The sequence below is a fragment of the Cupressus sempervirens genome, chromosome 7, assembly GCF_028749045.1.
Source record: "Cupressus sempervirens isolate cs-2001-9-10 chromosome 7, ASM2874904v1, whole genome shotgun sequence".
In the NCBI taxonomy this organism is placed as follows: Eukaryota; Viridiplantae; Streptophyta; class Pinopsida; order Cupressales; family Cupressaceae; genus Cupressus; species Cupressus sempervirens.
This window is the reverse complement of record NC_143124.1, coordinates 926,536,539-926,561,734: the sequence shown is the minus strand read 5'-3', so window position 1 is coordinate 926,561,734 and position 25,196 is coordinate 926,536,539. Positions and strand designations below refer to the sequence as shown.

The following is a 25,196-nucleotide window of genomic DNA, read 5'->3' as shown; positions in this document are numbered from 1 at the left end:
GAAAATGGAAAAAAAATTCAGTATTGTGTGTGAGCAGCATCATTATATTTTCTGCATACTTTGTTAATACTGCAATTGCAATATATGTGTGCATCATGCTTCTGTCAGAAATTCTCTGTTGTTTTATATTGTTTCTGATCATGGAGTGATCAGTAAGAAATTGTGTGATTCGTTTGGTTAAGCTTATTGACCATCTTGCTGAAGATGTTAATAAGGAGGAGAAGTTTTGTGATCAGTTTTGATATCTGAATAAAGGCATCATCGTTTTTGCAGGCTGGGTTGTTCTCCTCAAAGAGGAGGTTTTTCCCAGGATAAAGTCTTAAGCATTAATTTTGTGTTATTGCATACTATTATTGCATTCTTATACTCTGGTTCATAAATTTAACAAAATCAACTCAAACATTCACTTCACAAATAATTGAATTTCTTTATTCAGTTCCCTTATGAGATATGCCTGGAAAAACTCAGAAGTAGGAAAGAAAACAATAGACAAATGATAAAAATTTGCACATGCTGTGTTTTTTGTGTCTTCTAGAAGAGTACTAATTGTTTGAAAGGCATATTATACCCCATACAACATGTAAAACAAGCTCCTATACCAGCAGATGGCTACTGCCCCATGCAAAACCTTTGTTTCCCCTTACAGTCAAAAATTGAATTTATGAACTTAGAAGTGAAAACCACCCCTTCCACCAGATGTCAGGTCCCTTTTTTGGTAGTAAAATAGGTTTCAAATGCTTCGAATGCGTTCCTCCCTCACTGAACACTTCAACTTTTGGCCCCTGCTCCTTTGTTTTTTGGCTTCTCTAAGATGTTCTGGACCACCACAAAGTCTTATAGCTACTCTTAAACTGATAGTGGCAAGATTTTGACAGGCTGGTCATGTTTACAGATCCATTTCTAACAATTAAGCCTTTTGTTGTTCTGCATTTTGTTGCCACAAAATGCAGGTAACAATACAAAACTTTTTCAACTTAGTTTCGCATTTCTCTAAGTTAGTTCGTTATTTAATTGGGTAATATTGATCAACCAATCAACCCCAATTGATATAATGAATCCTTTTCTTGAAGGCTTTCGTCAAGTCTTTTTCATTTTTCTGATAGTTGAGGCTATGCATGATTTTTGAAGCCTTCATCATCCTTTTTCTTATTTTTGAGTGTGAGTTTGTTAGCTTTTGGTCTTTTGATTTTGCTCAAATCACTATCTTCGATTTGGTCAATACTAGAGCACAATCGGACTTGGCAGTCAAAAGTGGACTCTCCAGGTGCAACTGCATGATTTAAAAAATTATGTTATATTTTAAAGTTGACATTCACTTTTTGAAAAAATATAACATAAACCCACTTTATGTTATGTTTTTAAGTTACTTTATCACTTAAGTGACTATAGTACACTTTATGTTATATTTTCATGTTGAGTTGCTTTTTAAATTTCACTTAAGTGACTATATTAACTATATAGTTTGATTTAATTTTTGAGTTTTAATTCAAAACATCTTAGTAAATATTACTTTTTGAATGGTATTTGCACATTATATATTAAATTATATAGTGTAAATATTATTTAAGAGCTTAAGTAATATTTTTTCAAAAAAGAATTAAACATGTGCTTTATTGGTCACTTAAGTTGTGCAAACATGTCTTTTAACCCATTTGCATGTAAAATATGTAAAGGCTCCTAGAGAATGAGTTTTGAACTTAAGGCATGCAAATGCCTTTAACTTAAAATGTGCAATAAGCCTTCTAGAGTGAGCAATGCATATTCAAGTTATTCAAATGTGAAATCACCCTTCTAGAGTACGTTTTGCACTAAAATGGCTTATCAATTTCATATTTTTAAAATATGCAATGCAACTCCAACACTGCGTTTTACACCTTGAGGGCATATGACATATTTTTAAAATGTGTAATAACACTCTAAGAGTGGGTTTTACATGGGCAAGTCATATGACATTTTTTAAAATGTGTAATGACACTCAAAGCGTGTTTTACATGGGCAAGTAATATGACATTTTTAAAATGTGAATAGCACTCCAAGAGTGCATTTTTGGCCAAATGCATGTTTTAAAACATGCAAACACTCCTCAAGAGTCTGTTTGGCATGAAAAAGGAAAAAGGTATTTATTTTTTAAAATGTAATCTCTCCTAGAGAATGTGTTTTGTATGTATTTCATGCATTTGCAAAAGGTGAACTTGAATTTGAAGATTCCAGGGCCAAAATACTTCATGTTTTGTTCCTCCAAGAACACATTTTTCATCAAAAATGCTTAAATCTGCTCATATAATGTCTCAAAATCCATCACAAGGGGGGCATTTTGGAGTTTTAATGCATACACATACATTTGGGGGTCACGATTTTACTCATCCAAGACAAAAAAGACTCAAATTCTTGCATTTTTTTGCCACGGCCTAGATTTTTGCATGAAAAGAGCACACTTTTGTTTAAAATACCCAAAAAATGGCATTTCCAGCCCATATGTTTGGATCAATTGAGGTTGTTTTTTAGTTTTAATGCATGCTATTGCCTTTGGAGACCACGATTTTGGCATTCTCATGCCAAATTCGACCATTGAATGCTCATTAATCATTCACTATTTGCAAGTGCGAAGGAAGTCAAATAGTTGTTTGTGAATCGAGATTTGAGGGAGAATTGGTCTTCAAGTCTATAAAACTTGCTATTTTGGCTCTTTGATCTCGAAGTGGACATTTGCAATCTTGCTTACTAATTCATGCTTATCTTGCTATTTTGATGCATATTTTAGGTTTGTGTTGCACACTTATTCATATATATGCCATGAAAAGTGCATTTTGCCTTTAAATATGATGAAAACTCTCATTTTCACACTCTTGGATTTTCCCCAAACTTCAAATTCGAATTCGCACTTGAAAGAAACTTGCTTGTTGACATGTTTGATTCTAAGACCAAAGGTATGTGTTTGCTTTGTGCTTGTTTTCGTTGGTTGTTTGTTTGCTTTTTCATTTTTCTACTTGTTGAAGAAATTGCAAGTTCTTTCCCAAGAACTTTAAGAGTTTTTCCCTCCATTCCATCTCTTCACCCTTTTCATGCAAGTGCATCGTTTCATTACATGCCATAGCACATTGTGTTTCATTCTCCAAATGCAATTACATGTAATCCCACCCTTCATCCGCATTTACATGCAATCTCATCCTTCGTTCCCATTTACACGCATTTCCATCTTCCGAACCTAAATGCACGTTCGTTTTACATGTAATTCACTTTGTGTAATGATATCCACAGAAACTATTTTTAACTAAAGGTTACTTTTAATGTCAAAATTTATCATTTGCACACATTCCCATGCACTTAGCCTTCATTACTCAAGGCATCTTTATAAGAACTCATCCTTTTCCCATACGTATTTACATGTCATCCATCTTCCTAAATCCTATTTTAGCCCTCCACATGTACTTTCCATATCACATCCAATTCATTGCATATGTTCCATGAGTATCTAATGAATACTCCAAATATATTGTTCCTTAGAGATCCATTTTGCCAATATTCTCATGGAGTCAGGATCCATATCTTCGAATGATAAATTCAATCCTATTGAAACTTTCATGTTGTAGCAAGTCAAGATATGTCTGAATTTCTATAAAGAATGAAGACATCAAATAAAGGTGTGCTTCAAATCAAAGAAGCAGTAATTCATTTTGTCACCACGTTCCCAATGGCAGCTTTGGACCCTAAGTTTGTGTGAGAATGCACCAAGCACTTTGCTTTGAAAAAGAAAAAAATGTTGCAGGTGCCGATGGGAAAGTTGCTCCAAGTTTACATGCGGACACCATACAGAAGGTGTTCAAATGATGTTGGAGACTCCAAAATGTGCCAATCTACAAAGGAGAATTCACGACAACTTGAATGAGAAAAAGTTTGATCACATCAAGTTTGCAAATGACAACAATTCGTCTAAGAGAGTCAGAGGCTATCAAAAAATGCGACACTATGATTATCAAGGTAAATGCAGTGGCACGAAATATAAGAACTCTTGAACCTGTTATCATCTAGGATAGCATCGCCAAGTACAAGGCCCTTCAGAACAATCCCTAGGATTGTTTCAATTCTCTTTCGTCTTCTTCCTTCTTTAGTTTTCATGTTTGTAGATGGAGAGGATATATTACATCAAAATGTGTAATTACATGTAATACAATTTACATGTCCTTATGACATATAATCCAATAATTTCTCTTATTAGTTTGACAGGGTCAAAGTTGGTTGAGTTGCTCCCACTTTATCCTCAATCTTTTTCTGAACTCCTTTGCCTATATAAAGGAGTGCCCCCTCATTGTAAAAATCATCTTTTGTTGTGTGCAAGAAAACTCTGCCACACTTGTGCAAGCATAACTTGGATTGTGTAGTATGAATTTGGGAGAAAAATGAATGAAAGAAGCAATTGGATTCGAAGCTTTAATTGGAAGCAATTGTAATAGAGCAAATTAGAAGCTTTGACTATAGTTTGTGTCTATTATCTTTGATTCATGTTATATTGTGTGTTCAATAATAGAGCATAGTCAGTTAAGAAGCAATCGGAACCGAAGCTTTGACTAGTAAAGATTGTGGTGATACATAGACTAAGAGCTTTGACTGTAGCTTACCATCTCAAATTCACAAAAAATAGTTAGAATTCCCTACTTCTGAAGGTCTTTGTGCCCCAATGGTAGAGGTTATTCTGATAGAATAGGTTAAAATAGGACTTAGAGCCAAACTGGTACGCTTTCAATCAGCCTTTGAGTTGGTGTTGGTTTATTGGTATCACCGTATCTAGCTACTAGATAGAAATATAGTTAGAGATTTCATCTTGCCCATTACTCGGTTCTCAAGTAAGTGGATTCTTTCCTGAAAGTTAAGAGGAAAGAATATTGGTAACACCCCTCACAAATCTCTCAACTTCTTGCTTACCTTGAGTTGATACAAGGAATCGTGAGAAGGGGGAACCTTCCCTTTAATGTAGGCGAGACTTTGTCTCACACGCTGTGGCTGGTCTACCTATTTTGTGACTGGATTTTCACAAAACTGTCGATTGCAAAATATCCACCCAACACCTTTAAAAAAAAATTATCAATTTAAAACAGCCTATTAGTTCAAACTAAGAGTATAATGTGCACATACTAAACTGATGACGAGCCACACCACCCTTACCAACTTTTTAATCATAAACACAATAATATGGAGATAAAGAGAAGACAAAATACTTCACAAAGCATGCTTTTATTATACTTGAAAATCCTTACAAATTATCCAAATGAGAGAACTCCAAACTCTAACAATATGAGAGAGCTTCCAACTAGCTTGCAAACCAAAAGTTTCACAAACTAATAACTTCCACAAGAAGAGTCTTCAAACCAAGAGCTTCACCAAGAGCGTCCACCAAGAGAACTTTCACAAAGAAGAGCTTCACCAAGAAGAGACTTCATCTCAAGATCTTACACGCTAAGATCTTTCACCTCCAAGCTTGCTTACAAGAGATTACACCATGAGAGCTTCTATACAAGAAGAGATCACACCTTGAGAGCTTGATCACAAATGTTCATATGCCTTGCTTATATAGGCACTTACCATCCAAGATATTACAAACACAACCAATGTGAGATAAAAGGTAAATGTAACTACCTTACAACAAATATTAAATTCCCACTCAAGTACAACTAAGCACCACCATGTAGCCAATTAGAAAATTACATTTCCGTTGTGGATCAAAACAAATATTAAATGCATGATTTAAGAGACTTTCCACAAACTTCTAAAATGCCACCTACACGCCTCAATAAATGAAATGACAACCATTTATATTTATTTTTCTATTTTATGACACCTGTCACCTACAGACCTCGATAAATGAAATGACAACCATTTTTATTTACTTTTCTATTTTATGACACCCAAGCACCTTGGTAAACGAAATACCTTTTTCCCCTCTTTCTTTTTTTTATTTTTTTATTATTTTTCCTCTAATTTTCGTCACTCTCTCCTCCACAATTTTTTTTTTTATCATGCCCCCTTTGTTTTTGTGATGCAAGATGCTCTTGCATCATAAACCAGCTTATTTTTGACAGATTTTTATGCAGTGTTACCATAGTACTGGGGTATGTCAAGACGTCGAGATGAGTTTATGGGACGCAGGGAAAATGATCCTCATTTTCGAGACGACTAGGGAATGGCATAGGGACGGCAGCAATGGGAGGACAGGGCAGGGAGGGGTGTTGTATAGTATACACATAGAATTTGAAATGCTAGTTATGAAATTATGTTTTAGTAGAACGTAACAAATTTAAAAAATTGAATATAGCAAAATTGCAACATGAGCTAGAACTATTGAACATTTAGCACAGTAAGATATTACATACCCAATGGTAACATTCAAAAATCAAAATTCAAATAGAAATTCAAGTACCCATCCCAGCAGCAGCATGGTTGCGGAATGGTGGAGGTGGGGGTACTTGGGTACTCAAGCACCCTGTGCGGGGACATCTCAGGGACGAGTACTTCGAGGTTTGGGAGGCGGGTGCACGTCCCTATATTACACTGCTTTTATGTAATGATATAAATCCAATAGGCAAATCTGTTGCCTTGATTTTTCTCTCATGTCTAAGTAGGCACCCATCCCATGGTATGTCATGTCAAAATCCCCAAATACACAAATAAAAAGCTTATACTATTTAAAAATATATTCCTTCCATGACCTACAGCCTCACTCAGTCTAACTTTTAGAAAAGTCAGAATCTTGTTTCAAAACCAGCCAAGTCTAAAGCTTGTAAATTAAGGCGTGTCTCTTTATGGAGGCTCGCTATGATATGAAAATACCTTGCCGAATTGAATTTGATATTTGCCCTAGCAGATTTTCTGAACCTTTATATCAACTTTACACTCACTTCCCTTACACTCATGTAGTTACAGCATTTATTCAGTTTACTTGGAAAATTTGATGAGGTAATAGACTTGCACATTGTAGTGGATAAAACTCATAAAAGAAAATAATAAAATATGTTTCACATAAACAGAACTTCTGGTATATTTAAATTGTATATTACCAACAATGGAGTCATAGAACGACCAATTGGTTGATAGAGTTCCTCTCCAAATGTGTTTTCACTTCTATGTCTATCTAATAAATCATCCTGCTCATCATCAACAACAAATGTGTATTAGCATGTACCACTATTTCAAAGCCACCTCTGAAGGTTCACCATAGCACATCCACTTATTATTGCATTTATATTTTGGCTGAAAATGTTGAATTTGTTTGTAGCAATCCATGCAATGTAAACAAAATCCTTTTTGTAATTTTTCAAAGCACACCTTTGCAACAAATGTATCTTTGCACCACTGTGCAACTCCATCATCTGTGTTGGGCAACTCACTCATGAGATGTCGCTTGATATGGACATGCAACTACGCAACAGTAAATCAAGTTCAATAAGCAGGAACAGCTTAAAAAGTTTTAAAACTAGACTCAGAATTTAGGATCTATCTTATTCAAATACAAGATGAAGATATAAAAAAATAAGGGTTCATATAATTAAAAACTGTTTACATAGAAACTCCGGAGGGAAGCACTAAATAGAAACATTCAAAAATGTTGAAGGTCATTTAATTTGTAGAATGCAATTATTCAAACCCCCACCACAGATGGTTGGCGCTTGAAAAGACGTAGCATTGTAGGAGAAGCCTCATCAACAGGAACAGCAACAGTGACATCATATATGGCAGGAACAAATGATCGCATGTTGCTAACAGCTGAAACAAACCCCTGGAACCCAATACAACATCATTTCAGAATTGGAAAGATAATGATGCTAGTTCAGGAAACAACTCATACCATACTACATTCTGCTAATTGTATGAAGACAATTTCTACAGAAAGGTCAGTACTAAAGAAGTCGAATCCAGTATATTTTTATGAAAAAATGATATCCATATTTCTAGATGTATGCATTTGTTGGTAATTGAAATGAAAGTGGATACAAGAATTTGCTTCTTCAATGAACTCTTTCTAGAAACCTCTAATGCCCGGTTACACAAAGCATAACTTTCCATGGAAGCAAAAACATATGTTGCCCAGCAGAGATTACAAAAACCAGATAAAAATGAATTTTAAATACATATTAGATGATCACTGTTAAGAGAATAAAATTTGGCATGTACAAACAGACAAATCACATTCAAGAGTCAAATGAAACAATGTAATATTGTGATTTCTAATCCCTAAACTAAAATTTTGTAGGAAAATGCAAATAACAAGAAGATATGCATGGATGAAAGCCTGAAAGACAAGCACTCTGCAGATAAGTTTTAGAAATAGAAAGCATGCTAGCTATATAAAATCTAACTAATCGCAAGGGCAAAAGCTAAAATTACCTGCATAACCATGTTAGTCACAATTGCAAACAGCAAGATTACAATGAGTAGGTATAATTAGATTGTTTTCCTTTTAAATTGAACCTTCAAATTTTAATTAAAGAAACTTGCCTTAGTACGAGGGATCAGCACATTCCTTGGAACTGGCAACCCTTTAGATGCTGCGTACTCCTGAGCTGCAAGCAACTTAGCATTTGTAAAGCGGGTGCCTTCTACAAAAAGAGCCAGCCAAAAAGGCTGAGTAAAATCTTTCAATCGCTGTAAGCCTGACTGAAATGGCAAATTACAGTTGATTAGCTATGGTCCAGCGAGTGAACTAAAATCAGCCACCCTGTTCAATATTCTACAGAAAGCCAGTGAATACCTCTAATCTGGCCTCATCCCTCGCCCAGCTTCTCTCAAGGAATACATACTCTGAAAACCACATAGACCAGCCCATCACCTACATAAAATTAGGCATAAAACAAGAATCAATGAAGTAGAACAGAAAATGAAATACAATGAGGTGTTACAATGAAAGTACCTTAGCCTGTCACTGGATTGTATGTTTTTACATATGCATGTATAACCATCCTGAAAAGAAATTCTTGTAACTAAATGTCACAAATGCAGCACATCAAAAAATGCAAATTGTAGCAAACCTACAATAATTTGTTCTTTGATGGTAACTCGTCCATTGATTGGCAAACCTCTGCTTATAATAAGAAAAATTAGTAATTGTTGTCCTGCATTTTGTCACCACAAAATATAGGTAACAGTACGAAACTTTTTCAAATTAGTTTCGCATTAATTTGAGTTTATTTCATTATTTAATTGGTTAGTACTGATTAACCAATCGATACCAATTGATACAATGAATCCTTTTACTGAAGGCCTTCGTCAAGTCTTTTTCGTTTTGCTTTCTGTCGAGCCTTTGCTTGATTTTTGAAGCCTTCAAAGTTCTTTATTTTTGCTTTTGAGTTTGCGTTTGTTTGTTTTTAGTCCTTTGGTTTTGCTCATGTCATGCCTTTCGTTTTCCCCTTCGATTTGGTCTAACCTAGAGGTCAATCGAAGTTGTCAATCAAAAGATATGGTCATTTTAGTGCCTCAAAAGTGGACATTTTCATTTTGACATTCACTTTTTGAAAATATAACATTTTACTCACTTTTTGTTATGTTTTAAAGTTACTTTTCATTTAAATTTATAACTTAAAGTGACTATAGTGCACTTTATGTTATAATTTTAAGTTGAGTTACTTTTTAATTTTTCACTTAAAGTGACTATAGAACTATATAGTTACTTTTTAAATTTTTGATTTTTAAATCAAATACTTATATAAATGTCACTTTAACTTAATGTTTGTGACTTATATTGATTAATATAATACATAAATATTATTTTTGACCCATATTGTTGACATTTTTATAAAAATAAGTGAAATGCATAACTTAAAAGTCTAAAAGTGGACATTTTATATGCATTTGCATGTAAAAAACTATGAAAAGTGGAAACTTTTTATGCTAATGCATATAAAAATTCATTTTTAAGACCTTTTTCAAGTCATTACATCAAAAGCTTGTCAAAGTGGACCTTTTTGATGCAATGACATGAAAAGTTGATTTTTCATACTTGTGCATGAAAAAGGTGAGATATGTTTATAAAATATGTAACTCCGAAAAGTGAGATTTTGGAGACTTGCACATTTTAATATATGTAATGGGCTTCAAAAAGTGAGATTATATCTCAAGACATATTTTAAAACATGCATTGAACTCTAAAAGGTCCTCTTTTGCCTTCCTACATGTTTTAAAATATGTAATGAACATAAAAATGTCCTATTATGTGAAGAAAACATGTTCTTGCTCCAGAAACCTCCTATTTTGATCATAACTTTTAATTTTCTCCATGGATTTGGATGAAATCAGTTGCATTCATAATGTTTTGGAGAGGTGATCATTTTGCCCTCATCAAAAATCAGTATATTGCACCCAAAAATGTGTTCAAAACTCGCAAGATAGGGCACAATTTTGCAAAAAACTCCATAAATCTTCAAATTTGGAACATGTTTTTGCTTGGAATCAAATTGTTTTGACCTTATTTGTTGATTCCATTACATTGTGATCATCATTTTGGTGTTAAAACAACAAATCATTTTTGCTTGGAGAAACGCGTTTTTGCTTAAAATGCCCGGAAAATTGGAGTTTTAATCCACTTTTATGTGTTTTGAAGTCACTTTTTTGCATTTTGATCCATGTATATCCATTTGGGAAAGTCGTTTTTGCATTCACAAGTCAAAAATGATTTTAAAACATGCATTTTTTAGTCACGTTTTTGCAAAAACGACCCAGATTTTTGAATTAAAAAGTCATTTTTTTGTTCAAAAAATTCAAAAAATGCATTTCCAGCCCATACCTTTGATCAAGAGGGATTGTTTTTGAATTTTAAATGCATGATATTGTTTTTAGAGACCATTTATTTGGCACTTTCATGTCAAATCCGACCAATGAATGTCCATTACATACAAGTGCGGAAAAAGTCAAAAGATTGTTTGAAAATCTGGATTTAAGGGAGAATTTGTCTGTACAAAACTTGCTATTTTGGCTCTTTCTCCTTCACTTTTGGAATTTAATCTTCATACAAGTGGACCCTTTCTTTCTTGCTATTTAATTTGTGCTAATCTTGCTATTTCCATGCATATTTTAGCTTGAAATTGCCCATTTGTTCATATATATGCCATGAAAAGTGCATTTTGCCTTTAAAAATGATGAAAACTCTCATTTTCACACTTTTGGAATTTCCCCAAACTCCAAATTCGAATTTGCATATTGAAGTGGTTTCCTTGTTGACATGTTTGAGTATTTTGCCAAAAGCATGTGTTTATTTTGTGTTTGTTTTTATGTTTTGCTTGTTTGCATTTCGGTTTTTTCTCCATTTGGAAGAAATTGCAAGTTCTTTCCCAAGAACTTGAGCACATTTCACTTCACTCCACTTTCCATTTCCATCTCACAACACTTCATCTCTCACTCAATGAAATGTGATTACATGTTTTTCATCCCATTCGCCATCCGCATATGCATGTAATCCCATTTTCCACTTCCGTTTTCATCCATCTCATTTTTCGCTTTCATTCGCACAACACGATTACACGAAATATCTTACGTGTAATTGCATCTAAAAGGTCCAATTTTGACTAAAAGTCACTTTTTGAAAAGTCAAAAAGATGTCATTTTCTCCTCTCCATATGCATTCACACCTCCATGAGCAAATACATGTTTCCGTATCTTTCCATGCTTTTCATCTTAACCTTCATCCGCATATGCATGTAAAGCGTATCTTTCACTTACACTTGCATCTCATTTCACCCTCCACCTTCCGCTACATGTTGCATTTACATGTAATCCATTTTCCATGCAGTGACATCTTGAAAGCCCAAGTCACTTTTTGAAAATCAGTAATTTCCATTTACACGCATTCCCATGCGCCAAGCACTTTACTTTAAAAAAAAAAAAAAAAAAAAAAAAGGAGTTGAAGATGCTGATGGAAAGTTGTTCTGAGTGTACATGAGTTAAAGGTGCTGATGGAAAGTTGTTCTGAGTGTACATCCGAACATCGTCAAGAAGGTTTTCAAAGTGTCAAAGGCTCCAGTTTGTGCTAATCTACAAAGGAGAATTCACGATAATTTGAGCGAGAAAAGATGGATCACATCAAGTTTCCACATGATAATGGACAATTCATCAAAGACAGCTAGAGGTTATCAAAAGACGCAACACTGTGATTATCAACGTGAATGCAGCAGTACAAGGTATAGGAACTCCCAATCCTGTTATCATCTAGGATTGCATCGTCAAGTACAAGTCCTTTCAAAATTGTTCTTTTCTCTTCTGTCTTCTTTCTTCTTCTTTCATGTTTGTAGTTGGAGAAGATGTATTACATGTAAAAGTGTAATTACATGTAATGCGAGTTACATGTGTATGTAAAAGATGTAATGTGAGTTGCACGTGCAGTTGCATGTAACCCTTTATTTTCTCTTGTAGTTAGACTTGGTCAAAGTTGGTTGAGTTGCTCCCACTTTTTCCTCCCCCTTTTTCTCAACTTCTTTGCCTGTATAAAGCAGTGCCCCCTCATTGTAAAAATTATCTTTTGTTGTATACAAGAAAGCTCTGCCACATTTGTGCAAGCATAACTTTGATTGTGTAGTACGAATTTGGGAGAAAAGTGAATAAAAGAAGCAATTGGATTCGAAGCTTTGACTAGAAGCAATTGTGATAGAACAAATTAGAAGCTTTGACTATAATTTGTGCTTATTGTCTTGATTCATGTTATTATTGTTTGTTCAATAAAAGAGCATAGAGAGTTAAGAAACAATTGAAGCCCGAGCTTTGACCAGGAACAATTGTGAAAATCCACAGCTAGAAGCTTTGTCTGTGGCTTGTATTTTCATCTTAATTCGCAAAATAGTTAGATTGTTCTTACTTTTAGGAGTCTTTGTGCCCTAATTGTAAAACTTTTACTACATAGAAGTACAAAAGGACTTAGAGCCAAACTGGTACATTTTGGCTAGCCTTTGAGTTAGTTAAAATTTATCGGTATCACTGTTTCCAGCTCGTGATAGAAGTGTAATTAGAGATTCACCTTGCCCATTATTCGCCTTACGAATAAGTGGATCCTTTCTTGAAAGTTAAGAAGAAAGGATAATAGTAACACCACCTTTATAAATCTCTCAATTTCTTGCTACCTTGAGTTGATCCAAAGAACAGTGAGAAGGAGGAGCCTTCTCTTTAAGGTAGGAGAGACTCTGTCTCACACGCTGTGGCTGGTCATCCTATTTTGCGACTGAATTTTTACCCAAAACTGTCGGTTGCAAAATATCCACCCAACAGTAATTGCCTTGTATCTTGAACCCTGACCACATGGACACTCAATTAAAGGACTAGCATGATAGCTGACAATAGTTTCTAGCTACTACTAGCAGGTCCTTTATAACTTTGTTACAGGAAGGACCTATATGCCATAAAGAATACTATGAAACTCACAAACCACAAGGAACCATTTGAATATTTAATGGGGACTCAAAGCATAATATAAATTTTACTGGCACTGGAGAATAGTTTAGAAACCCAAGCAGTTAATATAAATTGTTCATACTGGTAATGCTTAAATTGCATACCCTACCCTTTTATGTACTGACTAGTGTGCAAAGATGGTTGCATGGAAATTAGCAAATACTTTTATCCTAGCTTGTCACCGTCATCTTATTAACCATATTCAATCTTCCTATTAGCCCATTCATCTCCCCAGTTCAGATCTACAAGTGTATTTAAAGGCTAACCTCAGATCTTTGCAGCTAAGTTTCTTAACTTTGGCCTTGTTTATGAGGGTTTTGCACACCACCAACACAACAACATATACCAAGTATATTCTATCATCTCTTGAAAAAGGAAATCTCAGGTGCTATTAGACCAGATTGGATGAGACAACGCCAAGGTTCCTAATGTCAAGTCTTGACTTAACTTGGATAGACTCAGTTGTATGATACGATTTGCTGGTAGTCACAAGGGCACTTACACAAATGCCCCTCGACTGTGAACAATTCTCTCTCTCACTATAATACTTTACTACCACTACTAAACTGCTTCAAAATAAATAGCAAAATGAAATAAGGTTCAGAAAGCTAATTAAAAATCCTAAAAACAATACAGTAATGGATGATGTTACAGACAGAAGGATCCCATAAACTGATTTCTACTTAATCAGACTACTCACAACACCAAAGAAATAGTGAAATCTTCAAAGGAAACAAAAAAAAATTATATTTTAAACATACATTCAAGTATCCAAGGGCCAATACTACTGCAACTCAAACATACATTCACAATTGAACTAATGCACAATTAGGTTCAGACTTATCATGCACTAACTTACATCAGCGAGATACAAATGGTATGAACCAGAAACCAATCAAATATCTTCACATTTCACCATCAAAATCACTGAACCAAATTAAAATTGAGGAATAGAAACCATGCATTCTTCAGAAAAACACAAAGATACCATAATTTCAATGTTCCACTCGCATTAACTTCAGATGCTGATTACAATGATTCTTGTTCATCGATTCCTACTGCTGTAGCAACTACGCTTCCTAACTGTATCACTAACTACTAATTTTGAATATGTCTCCTCTAAATATTTCAATCTTCTACTGATATTCTCCAAGAACTTCTTCTTTATTCCAAGAATTTTGAAATTGTTCCTTGGGCTTATTCAATGGATACATTTGCCTGTGTGTAGGAATGTTGAATGCCCTTGTAGTCATAATCAGTTTGAATGATCTTGTAACTTGTCAATCTTGAGTGTTTTTGATGGAACATCACTCTTTGATCCTTTCAGAGGCATCTGTCCATATTTTCATGTTTCACAAATATATCCTCAAATATCTACACGAGAACACCAAAAACTGTTTAGGCATAATCAAGAACATTGAAATTCAATTTCATTACACTCATTCATTTTGGATTGTTAGAATCAAAGAGTAATGACAATGCAATAGATAGGCATCAATGGATCGCAAATTTAGCATAGCATAGGAGGATTAGCATCATTTCAGACTTTGGATAGACTTTAACTCACAATAATGGAATGTCAGGTTGGACCAAGATAAGAGTGGATTAAGATTTTCATTAAGTCTTGGAAAAAGCACTATCCATTCATCACATTTTGAATTAGGATTTCCAGCTTCAGCTGAAATGGCAGCATTTGTAGCTCTCCTTGGATTAGCATTTTCACTCTAAAGATGAATGGATTTTATGTCTTGCAATGGAATGGTGGGCAATTATTCATATCTTGGAATGGGATTCCGCCTTAAAGAGGATTCCAAATTCATAGTTTTAGAATGGAGTGAACTCTCCACATCTCGGATTGGACTTTTCAAGCATGGAAAGGAGTGGTGAGAATCTTCCAATATTCTGTATTTGGACTGTTATGAAGAGATAAGACCTCACAGCTTACAGAGGGATGTCAGACTTGGAAGGGAGTTGTGGATTTGGATAAGGAATGAAGAATTGGATCTTGGTGCAAGTTGAAGATTTTGGAATTGGAAGGAAAGGCAGGCATGGAAGGGATCTTTGGATTTGCATGCTTGGATTTCCGATTTTACACTATAATGCCCACCAAAGGAGGATATAGCTCATTTTGCATTATGACTGGTATGAGGAGGGTACTCGGATTTGGCAGGTGTGATGAGGGTTTTTGGATTTCCGGATTTGGAGGCTTTCTTCGAAATTTGGGATTTGCAGGTGATTTTTAAATTCATGTTTGGAATATTGGATTGGGATCTTAGCCTTGGGAAAATCAGATGTCGAGGGAAATTAGACTAGAATGAGACGCCTTTCATGTCTTCAAATTAGACTTTAGAGCTCAAGAATGATGGCAAGTAGAATTGAGATGAAAATGGAGTGGATTGGAAGAATGGCAGGTTGATAGATAGGGAAAGGATTTCACGCCTTTTTGGATTTTCCGTGTTATGCCACTATCCTCACCATGATCATAAAAGCACTAGGATCTACATTCTTTTCTAGTGGCCTTTATACTATGTCAGGGATTTTGGTATGTTGGATATTTTCCAATGTTAGGGATTTTACCCCCTTTGGATTTATCCAAAACATAGCCTACTCCCCATCATTGCTAGAAGTCTGCCACTCCTTCGTTGTGGAATTCTCTTTAGGAGAAATTTCCACCTAAAGCAAAATTTTGACATTCTCTTAGATGATATTCCTTTCATATTCTCTTTCTTGTCTATTTGTGATGGAGATATCCATGGGCATTACAAATGTCCATACTTATTACCTAGCCATATTTCTTTTTAACTCTACTTAGTTGTTCCATGACACTTGAAAATTGCAAAATCATGGGAACATCAAAATGACACTTTAGATTTAGATAACCATGGGAGCTCTAGCCATTCTATACTTATTTTTCCAATTTCCCAATTCTCTCTTATTCACTTAATGCAAATCCTTTCTTATTCACTTATAAGTAGGCTTTTGAGTTTAAACTAGCTTAATCTCTATGATGCAAAATAAATTCAATTTCCCTAAATGCAAAGATGAAATGCAAAATATTGACAAAAACACTCCAAACGTAGAGAAATGATAAAATGCTAAGCTAAACTAAGGGTGTGAGAGAAATGGAGGTCCTTGTCTACAAGGCATGTGTGCAAGGCACAAGCTCATGTCTCCCTTCTTTACTATCCATTATGAGCCACCTGAAGTGCAACTTATTTCCAAATGCACACAAATATGGTGTTTTTAAAGGCTAGCTATGAAACATTGTAAAATCAAAATAACAACAAAAGTCTATGCCACGATAGGCTCACAACACGATTCACCTTATTCTTATCTTACATTACAAAGTTGAAATTCTACACTAGTGCAGTCTCAACGATGATTTTCCTTGGACTCAAGGTGATATTCTAGGCTCTACAATGCTCTAGTGGACACCACTTGGTACTTGGATCCTTCTCCCATCCTAATTGAGGAATCATTGTCAAACTAGACAGTCTTCTATAGTACTTCAAATTAGATGATCCGAGCAAATCAACAATCAAAATTTATGTAATGTTTTGCTTCTGTACACTCCCTTTATAACGTATTTCAACCCGTCACTAATTGGAATTGATCATACGAAAGTGACGGAGCAACTATGGATGTCGTACGATCAAAGTGATGATGTCCTATGGACAAAGTTTGTACAGATGTCAAAAGCTTGCCAAGGTTGCATGGTGAGATGAGATTAAGTCATACGGATTCGAAATCCCAATGATTGTCATACTATGTTTGACTCCAAATGGGTGTAGTACAATGCATCCTCTACTTGTTAGTATGTATGTTGGGTCCCACGTACATATGGTGAATATGCAAGAATGTTTCTTTGGAAGTGTCACCGATCTAGTCCTTACATACGGTGAAAGTTTGTACGGTCTTAGATTTCCACTTAATTGTCTGCACGGGAATTATTCTAACCTACTTCATCAGAGGTCTCAATTATGTCAAATGGTCAAGTGGTGATAATGTCATGATAATGATAGACTAATAAGTAATTGTCATTGATCTATACTTGTGCATACAAATTGAATATTGAAACACCAGATATTGCAAGAATTGAATAATTGATACATACAAGAAAGGTTTACAAATTAAATTTGACTTCAATTGTAAACAAGGATGGTGCTCCAAATGTACCAGATCCAAAGCAAAGCAGTATAGAGGACAAAATAGGGTGAGGGTTAAATCCCACCAAAATGGTAAACAATACTAGAAAAAGGTGAGGTTTAAAGCCAAATAAGGAAGATCTTTCACTTCCGAAATGGCGAACAACACTGAGCTTCGACAAGAATTCGCAGTACAATAAAAATAATCCAAATCGCATACCAACAACTTCCTACATGTCGCACATAAATACCCCTTCAAAGAAAACTTCCAAGAGTTTACAAAGAATGTCGACACAACAAACACCTACGAATAATTAATAAAAATTGGGCCCCTTTATTAATTAAATAAGACCTTGTGATATTATTTAATTTTTAGGACTATTTAATTACTTAACCTAGTTAAAATATTTTATTAAAAATTGAGGACATTACAAATCCTCTCCGCCCAAAGATCGCTTGCCCTCAAGCAATCCATCGTCAAACAGTTTTCCCATTGCAGCTCCAAGATCCCAAACCAAGAGTGGACACTAATAGTTTTACCTACTAAAGTCGTAATGCCACATCATGATCATGTACACACACTTGGATGTAGGCAAGAAAAGTAAATATCTGACTTTCATTGCGCCACTCTAATATAAACATGGCCATGCCCAATCATTAGAATCCCACTGAGACACCTCAATGATCAGATCCAAAGCCTTCATACCATCATGCTCATAAATTTCTTCAAGGATCTCATAGCTTAGGTACAACTTGTAGTTTCCAAGTAGACGCCCTTCACATGAAGAGGTGGCAAATCATGTGTGCCTCGGGCCCAGGCACAGGGTGAAATCCATATTCAACCAACTGTAAAGATTGCTCCTACAAACAATCCTCGATCAAGTCCACATGACCAAGTTGAACAACCACCGGTAGAGCTTGCTTATTCAAAGGGTTGCTATTAGAACTCTTATTTCCATCAAGTTGATCGTTAGGTGTTGGTCCAACAATATCTGTGCAAGTGTCTTCTTCCAAAGTCCTTTCCTTCATCTTCGACTCGGGTACCAAATAGATTTTGTCTTTGTAGTAGATGATGTTGGCATCAATTATCATGTATCAATTATCCTGAATGTCATCATCCATCAATTTGCATGCAAAAGCATTCTTGGAGTATTTGACCAAGAAGTATGCCTTCTAATCGACTAGAAACTGAGATAAAGACCATATGCAATTGTTGCATGTCATAGTGTGATCCAGGTCCAAACTCTTTATTCTTCCAACAAGCTAGTAGAATTACCAACTTTTATGTCACTATAATGTTTTGTTTCCCTACGCTACTTGTATAACATATTTCACCCTATCAGAAGCTAGAAGTGATCATACAATAGTGAAGGAGCAACTGTGGATGTCATACGATGAGTGGGGATGTTATACGGTCAGAGTCTGTACGGATGTCAAAAGCTTCTCAAGGTTGTACGATAAAATGAGATAAAGTTGTACGGTGTCTAAATCCCAATGACTATCATATGGTGTCCGACTCCAAATTAATGTTGTATGGTGTGTCTTATCCTTGTTAGTATGCTTGTTGGGTCCCATGTACATCTAGTGACTTCATTCTGTGATCGTATTGCATTTGTCGTTGCATAGTCTAATGACTATACAAGAATGTTTCTTTACAAGTGTTGTCGATTTCGTCCTTCCGTGCGAGCTTGGATTTCCACTGAATTGTCCACACAAGAATTATTCTAGTGTGCTCTGTCGGAGTTCTCAATAATGTCAAATGATGAAGTGGTGATAATATCATGATAACAATAGACTAATAAATAATTGTCATTGATTTGAACTTGTGCATACGAATTGAATATTGAAACCCCAGATATTACAAGAACTGAATAATTGATAAGCAAAAAAAGGTAGACAAATTAAATATGACTTCAATTGCAAACAAGGATGGAGCTCCATATGTGCCAGATTTGAAGCAAAGCAACACAGAGGACGGAATAGGGTGAGGGTTAAATCTCATCGAAAATGTAAAGCCAAATAGAGAAGATCTTTCACTTTCAAAATAGCAAACAATATAGAACTTCAATAGGAATTTGTGATACAATAAAAATAATCCAAATCACATACAACAACTTCCTACATGTCACACATAAATACCTCTTCGAAGAAAACTTTCGAGAGTTTTCAGAGAATGCTAACACGGCAAACACCTACGGATAATTATTAAAAATTGAGCCCCTTTATTAATTAATTAAGTCCTTGTAGTATTATTTAAATTTTAGGACCATTTAATTAATTAACCTAATAAAAAAAAATGTAATTGGGAACGTTACAATTTAACGCATATTTCTAAACATGAACTAGATAGAATCAATAAATATTCCACAATCAAAGAAATAACAAAAATTTCTATTGCAATGGGTTAACATGTTACACCTCAATTTTACCTTATAATATGATTAAGAAATTTTGTAATAATGCAGTTATAATTATGAAATTAAGTGAACTAATACTAGGTCCCTAGGTTATACTCTCTACTCTAGTTGACAGTGATTGGTCTATGGGTCCTTCCCCTATCCTTTGTTAAGTCTTTATGGTCAAACTAGATCTCCTTTGTGGTGCTTCTTTCATGTAAAAGATTTTTCCTCAACCAGGATGTGAAGTAGTTTTCCAAATCCAATGTGGTCATGGGCCCAAACCACTATGAGACCAATAAATGATTACCAATCGATGTTACCCAATAGGTCTGTGTTACATCCCAATTTTTGACCTACTCTGAAATATAGCCGTTGAGGTTCACATGAAGTCAGTTGGCAGTTTAATTTGTTATAATCTGACGAAATGGTAAGATAGTTAGTCGTTATAATTTCAAGTGAAGATATCAAGTTAGTTGATCATTTATCACGAATTCATAAAATTGAGAAGATGGTTAACCGTTGTGATTATTTATGATTAAATAATTTATTATGATAATATAAATTTAATTACAGAGAAATTCCTTACAGGAAACATGTCAAAAGGGGTGGAAGCATTGTCAGAAAAGAATTAGGTAGGGTGTCAGAAAAGAATTAGGTAGGGTATCACCATCACGGAGCAAATGGGTTGAGGACCTAGCAACTTGAAACAGGATACATCTGTGGGACCCGCATGAGCTATTAAAATAAATAAATTGAGAAAATAATTGGGTTAAAATATGAAATGCATCTCAAAGGATTTTAATTTATCTTTCATATTATTCTAATAAATATTTATATACGTGCATATAAATATAAAAATGATTTGGCATTATTATATTTTAATAATTTAATAAAGTGATGTTTACATGTACATTTATAAATATAAGATTATAATAATAATATTCAAAATATAATAACATTTGAATTATAACGTTCGAATTTTAATAATGTAATGTCCCTGTCATAAAATAAATGTATTTAATTAATAATTGTATCGGACCAATTGATTTAAATTATCTCAGTCCCATTTTTATTTTTTGTTTTGTTTTCGAAATTTGTGTTGCCGTCAACTATTTTTGTACACCCTCGGAAAGGTTTCCCCGATGGGTATTTAAGCACGGCTAGTAGGATGTCTGTGGGTATGCTTTGGATTATTTCTCTCTATATTGTGGATTCCTGTCGGAGTTTGGAATTGTTCGCCATTTCGGAAGTAAAAGATCTTCCCTATTTGGCTCATGCAGTTTCGGTGGGACTCAACCCTCACCCTATTTCGTCTATGTACTTGGCTCGAATCTAGACAATCAAAACATCATTGTATGTGGAATATTATTCGATGCAAGTGTGTTACCTGCAAGTTATTTGTGTTAAATAAATTGTAATTGCATTACATATTGCGTCACCAAACTACTCTACATTTCCCCTTGTCATAGTATATCTCCCTGCACCACATCAACCATCTCCATAACATCCCATACGGCCTTCTCATTCATATCCTCCAAACACCCCGCACCTTTCCATCTCCCTTGCTCAATCTGTACAGAAACCATTAATAATCTGGACGGTCAGCACATTACAGTCCGTCCATCCGCCTTCCACATCCCGTATGGTTTCTCATTACACCGTACAGCTTGACATCTCCACTTCATCTCTTGCTCCGTACGGCCACTCCACTTGTGTCCATGTACGGCTTAATATTCCCCTATTGCACTGATACAACAGCCCCACCGTACGAACGGCTAGTACCGTACAGCCTCCACCGTACAACCATTGTAGCAGCTCCGCCCTATCTTCCGTACAAGCATCATCTTCATTATGCCATACATCCACACCATCTCACCGTACCAAAATTCGCAGGGAGAGAGACAGATTGTTCAAGTCGTTGTGGGGTTGGAACATTACAAATAATAATGGAATTGTTATCTTCCAATTCTTTTTTTTCCATTTTAATATTCTTTCTTTTAATCGATTTAATATTTGGTAATTCGAATTGTTTTTTAATCTTTCCAACTTCTCTTCCAACCTTTTTCTTCTTATCTTTAAATTTGAATTTATGATATATTTGAATGGTCATCTTGGAATTCGAATAGTTTATTACTTTGAAATCGATGGTAGCCAAAGGGTCACGGCTGACCATTAAAAAGAGTATCATGTATCATGTTTGAGACAACTCTTTTTCTTCTTGTATTGCGTCTACTTTTTCAAGCCGAGTATAACCTTTTTCGGCTGAACAATCATTCTGATTTTCATTAACCATTATTGCCTTGATTCTCCCTTAATCCACCAGTGAAAGAAATCTGCAAATAAGTCTCAAGTTAACGGGTGAACAAGAGTTCCGACCAGGGCAGGAAGAGTCACATTCTTTTCACAGGTCATAGGTCTTGTTTCTATTTTCTTTCTCTTTCAAGGATAAGTCGACTGCAGTCAGATTTCTCAATCCAAGATTGGAAACCATAGAAGCATTGTAATCCTTGATTTGTTTTTGACTAAGTATAATATCTATTTTCAGTCAGTACATAATGATAGGTCAGAGAATAAATCAAATTTGTTCCAATTCTTTTCTTTTCTAATTGAGTATCCATCGTTAGTCGACTAGGTCAAGAGAGATTAATAATAAAACTGGAATCATTATATGAATACTTGCTGAGGGCTTCATGAACTCCATAACAATAGATTGCAAGTCATATTCGATTTTCTATAGCAGTCGGCTAGACTCAAAAAAGTTCCTTCTTGTTCTGGATCACATTATAAGCTTTGTTGTATAATCAATGTAATTGATAATGATTTTCTTCAGAACTTTCATAGTTTTCCAGAATCATCATAAAAAGAGTTAAATAGTATCTCTTGCGGGAAGTTTTCCAAATGCAATAAAACTTGAATTAAAAAGTACAATAACATTGAAATTCATAGCAGCAATTCTCAACATTTATTATGATGATATTTAGTTTGACATTTATAGATTGACCACATTTAAATTTAACCTTGTTCTTGGCAAGTGGAAGTCAAGTAACCATGGTATGGATCCATAAATTATTATACCACTGGAAATTAGAAACAAATTTTGGAATCCTTTAAGAACATCACAGATTGTGAAATGCTGGATGCATGAAATTTTCTTGTATATTTGACAGAACCGGTTGTTTTAAGAATTTCGAACACCTTGGGCTCACCCAGCTGTGTAGCTAAGGAGATGGGTGATGAGGTAAGAAAAAGGAATCTTCAATAACATGAATCAGTATCAGTTATGACATAACAATGTTTGTCATTTTTAATATTAATTAATTAATAGCTCGTGCATGAATTATGATCCCCTGTTGCCAAGTTGTATGTTAAAATACCAAGATGCCCAGTGGATGCCAAGATGACCCTTGTCTATTTCGGGTAGGGAGGGCCTTTCTCGTTAGAGATTGTGTGGGGATAAGATTTGGTCCGAGGTTGGATGGTTAAGCCCCTGACAATGTTTCACCTCTCCATAAGTTGTCAAGCGTACATCGGACAAAGATAAGCCATACATTCAATTGGTTGTTGGAAACAGGTATTATCACTTTTATGATGTATATGCGAGAAGGTAAGATTAATTGAGTTATTTCATCGTTACAGATATTTTACATCTAGATGCGAGAGATAGATTTATGGATTGTTTTTTATTTATATGAATATTGAAAATGAGCATATTTACTAATTTTGAGTTACTACCACAATTAAGTAATCGGAAGGAAAGGAATCTAAAGCCCTAATCAATTTAGTGGTAATCTAGAACCCTAAACGATGTAGTGGTATCGGAAGCCCTAATTGAATCAATGGTATCAGAAGCCCTATTGAATCAATGGTATCAGAAGCCCTAAGTGATACTGTGGTAATTGAAAGCCCTAAATGATCCAATGGTAATCGATGCCCTAATTGATACAGTGGTATGTGATGCCCTAATTTTAAATATAGTGGTATTTAATCGTAATCATCATTTGATTTTGAAATAGCGGTTTTTTGATGGTAATCGTCATGTGATATGTTATAGTGGTATTTTTGGACTAACCCGGGTGGTTGCAGAAGCATCCCTAGTTTTGATTTCGATCTCAAATTTCATGGTATGTGGTTTTTAACTTCTACAGTAATTTTCATTGATGGTGTTTTTCAGATCTTAGTTAAGAAATTTTGTTTAACTGATTTAACCGTCAATCCCTTTTCATATGTACGAAAACTGATTTAACTGACTTCCTTTGAAGATGAATTAATAATTGTATTTCTTTGAGTATGTTATTTATTAATTAAGACCCGGGAAAACAGGATGTTACATATGGTATCAGAGCGCTGGTTTCAATGCTGAAACCTTGGGACCAGCACTGTTTTTGAGAAACTGAAAATGCAATGATGAAAAAGATTTATTTTACATAACTGAATATTCCAATCAAAACTGGAAATCACACTGGAAAATCATTCAGAATAGTTGGGAAGGCTCAAATGATATAAAATGGACAAATGTATAAACTATAATATCATAAAGACAAAACCTAATTAAGAAGATAAAACTGATTGGCAAGTCAAGTGGTGGAGATCAAGTTTACGAACCCAACTTTGAAATCCTTGGCCAAGGTAGAACCAGGCAGATGTGTCGATCATGAGATCTTTTTTGTTTGTCCAGATGCTTCAGTTATTTTGGGGAATAATTGTTGGGACACTCAAACCACCTGATTACTCAGATGACAGAAGCAAAATGATACATGTGCCTTATCCCAAGAGGGAGGGCAATTCTCAGTAGAGAATGAGAAGATTAAACTGGGTCCAGATGCCGAGGCTTGCGCAATCCAAAACAATTTCTATCCTCTTGATAAAATGTTATCGAAATCCATGACGATGGCTAAATAATTCTTTATGCAATTAATGGCAGAAATAAATTGTTACCTATTTGAACTTGAACTGAAGGAAAACGAAGCTGTGAACCATGATCCTTTCTGATGTTGATTAAACGACAAAATCATTATGTGCTCTAGTATGGAGTAAACACACTTGCATAATCAAAACTATCAATGCTTGTTTACAGATGTAAACTTTTAACAAGATGGGCATGAAAGCCTAAGTCACAAAAACGGAAAAGATAAATTCCCAAATACTTACAATTGTATGATGAGCTACTTGACAAGAATCTTATGAGAAATTGTTTTAGGTGCTTATGATCTTGATTAGATGTATGATGATCTTG

At 34.8% G+C, this 25,196-nt stretch overlaps 1 protein-coding gene across 2 annotated transcripts in view; it reads right to left on the bottom strand.

The window, feature by feature from the left end:
• LOC149550590 (1-acyl-sn-glycerol-3-phosphate acyltransferase PLS1-like) overlaps positions 1-25,196 on the bottom strand; it is an 85,029-nt gene that overhangs the window by 19,647 nt on the left and 40,186 nt on the right. The window contains exons 6-10 of one of the 2 annotated variants that reach the window (XM_089793576.1): positions 8,741-8,818; positions 8,488-8,646; positions 7,643-7,768; positions 7,318-7,410; positions 7,050-7,136 (exon numbers count right to left, since the gene is read on the bottom strand). In XM_089793576.1, the coding sequence (XP_089649702.1) occupies positions 7,050-7,136; positions 7,318-7,410; positions 7,643-7,768; positions 8,488-8,646; positions 8,741-8,818 (543 nt within the window). The remainder of the gene's footprint in view (positions 1-7,049; positions 7,137-7,317; positions 7,411-7,642; positions 7,769-8,487; positions 8,647-8,740; positions 8,819-25,196) is intronic. The other variant, XM_089793577.1, reaches the window with a different exon arrangement.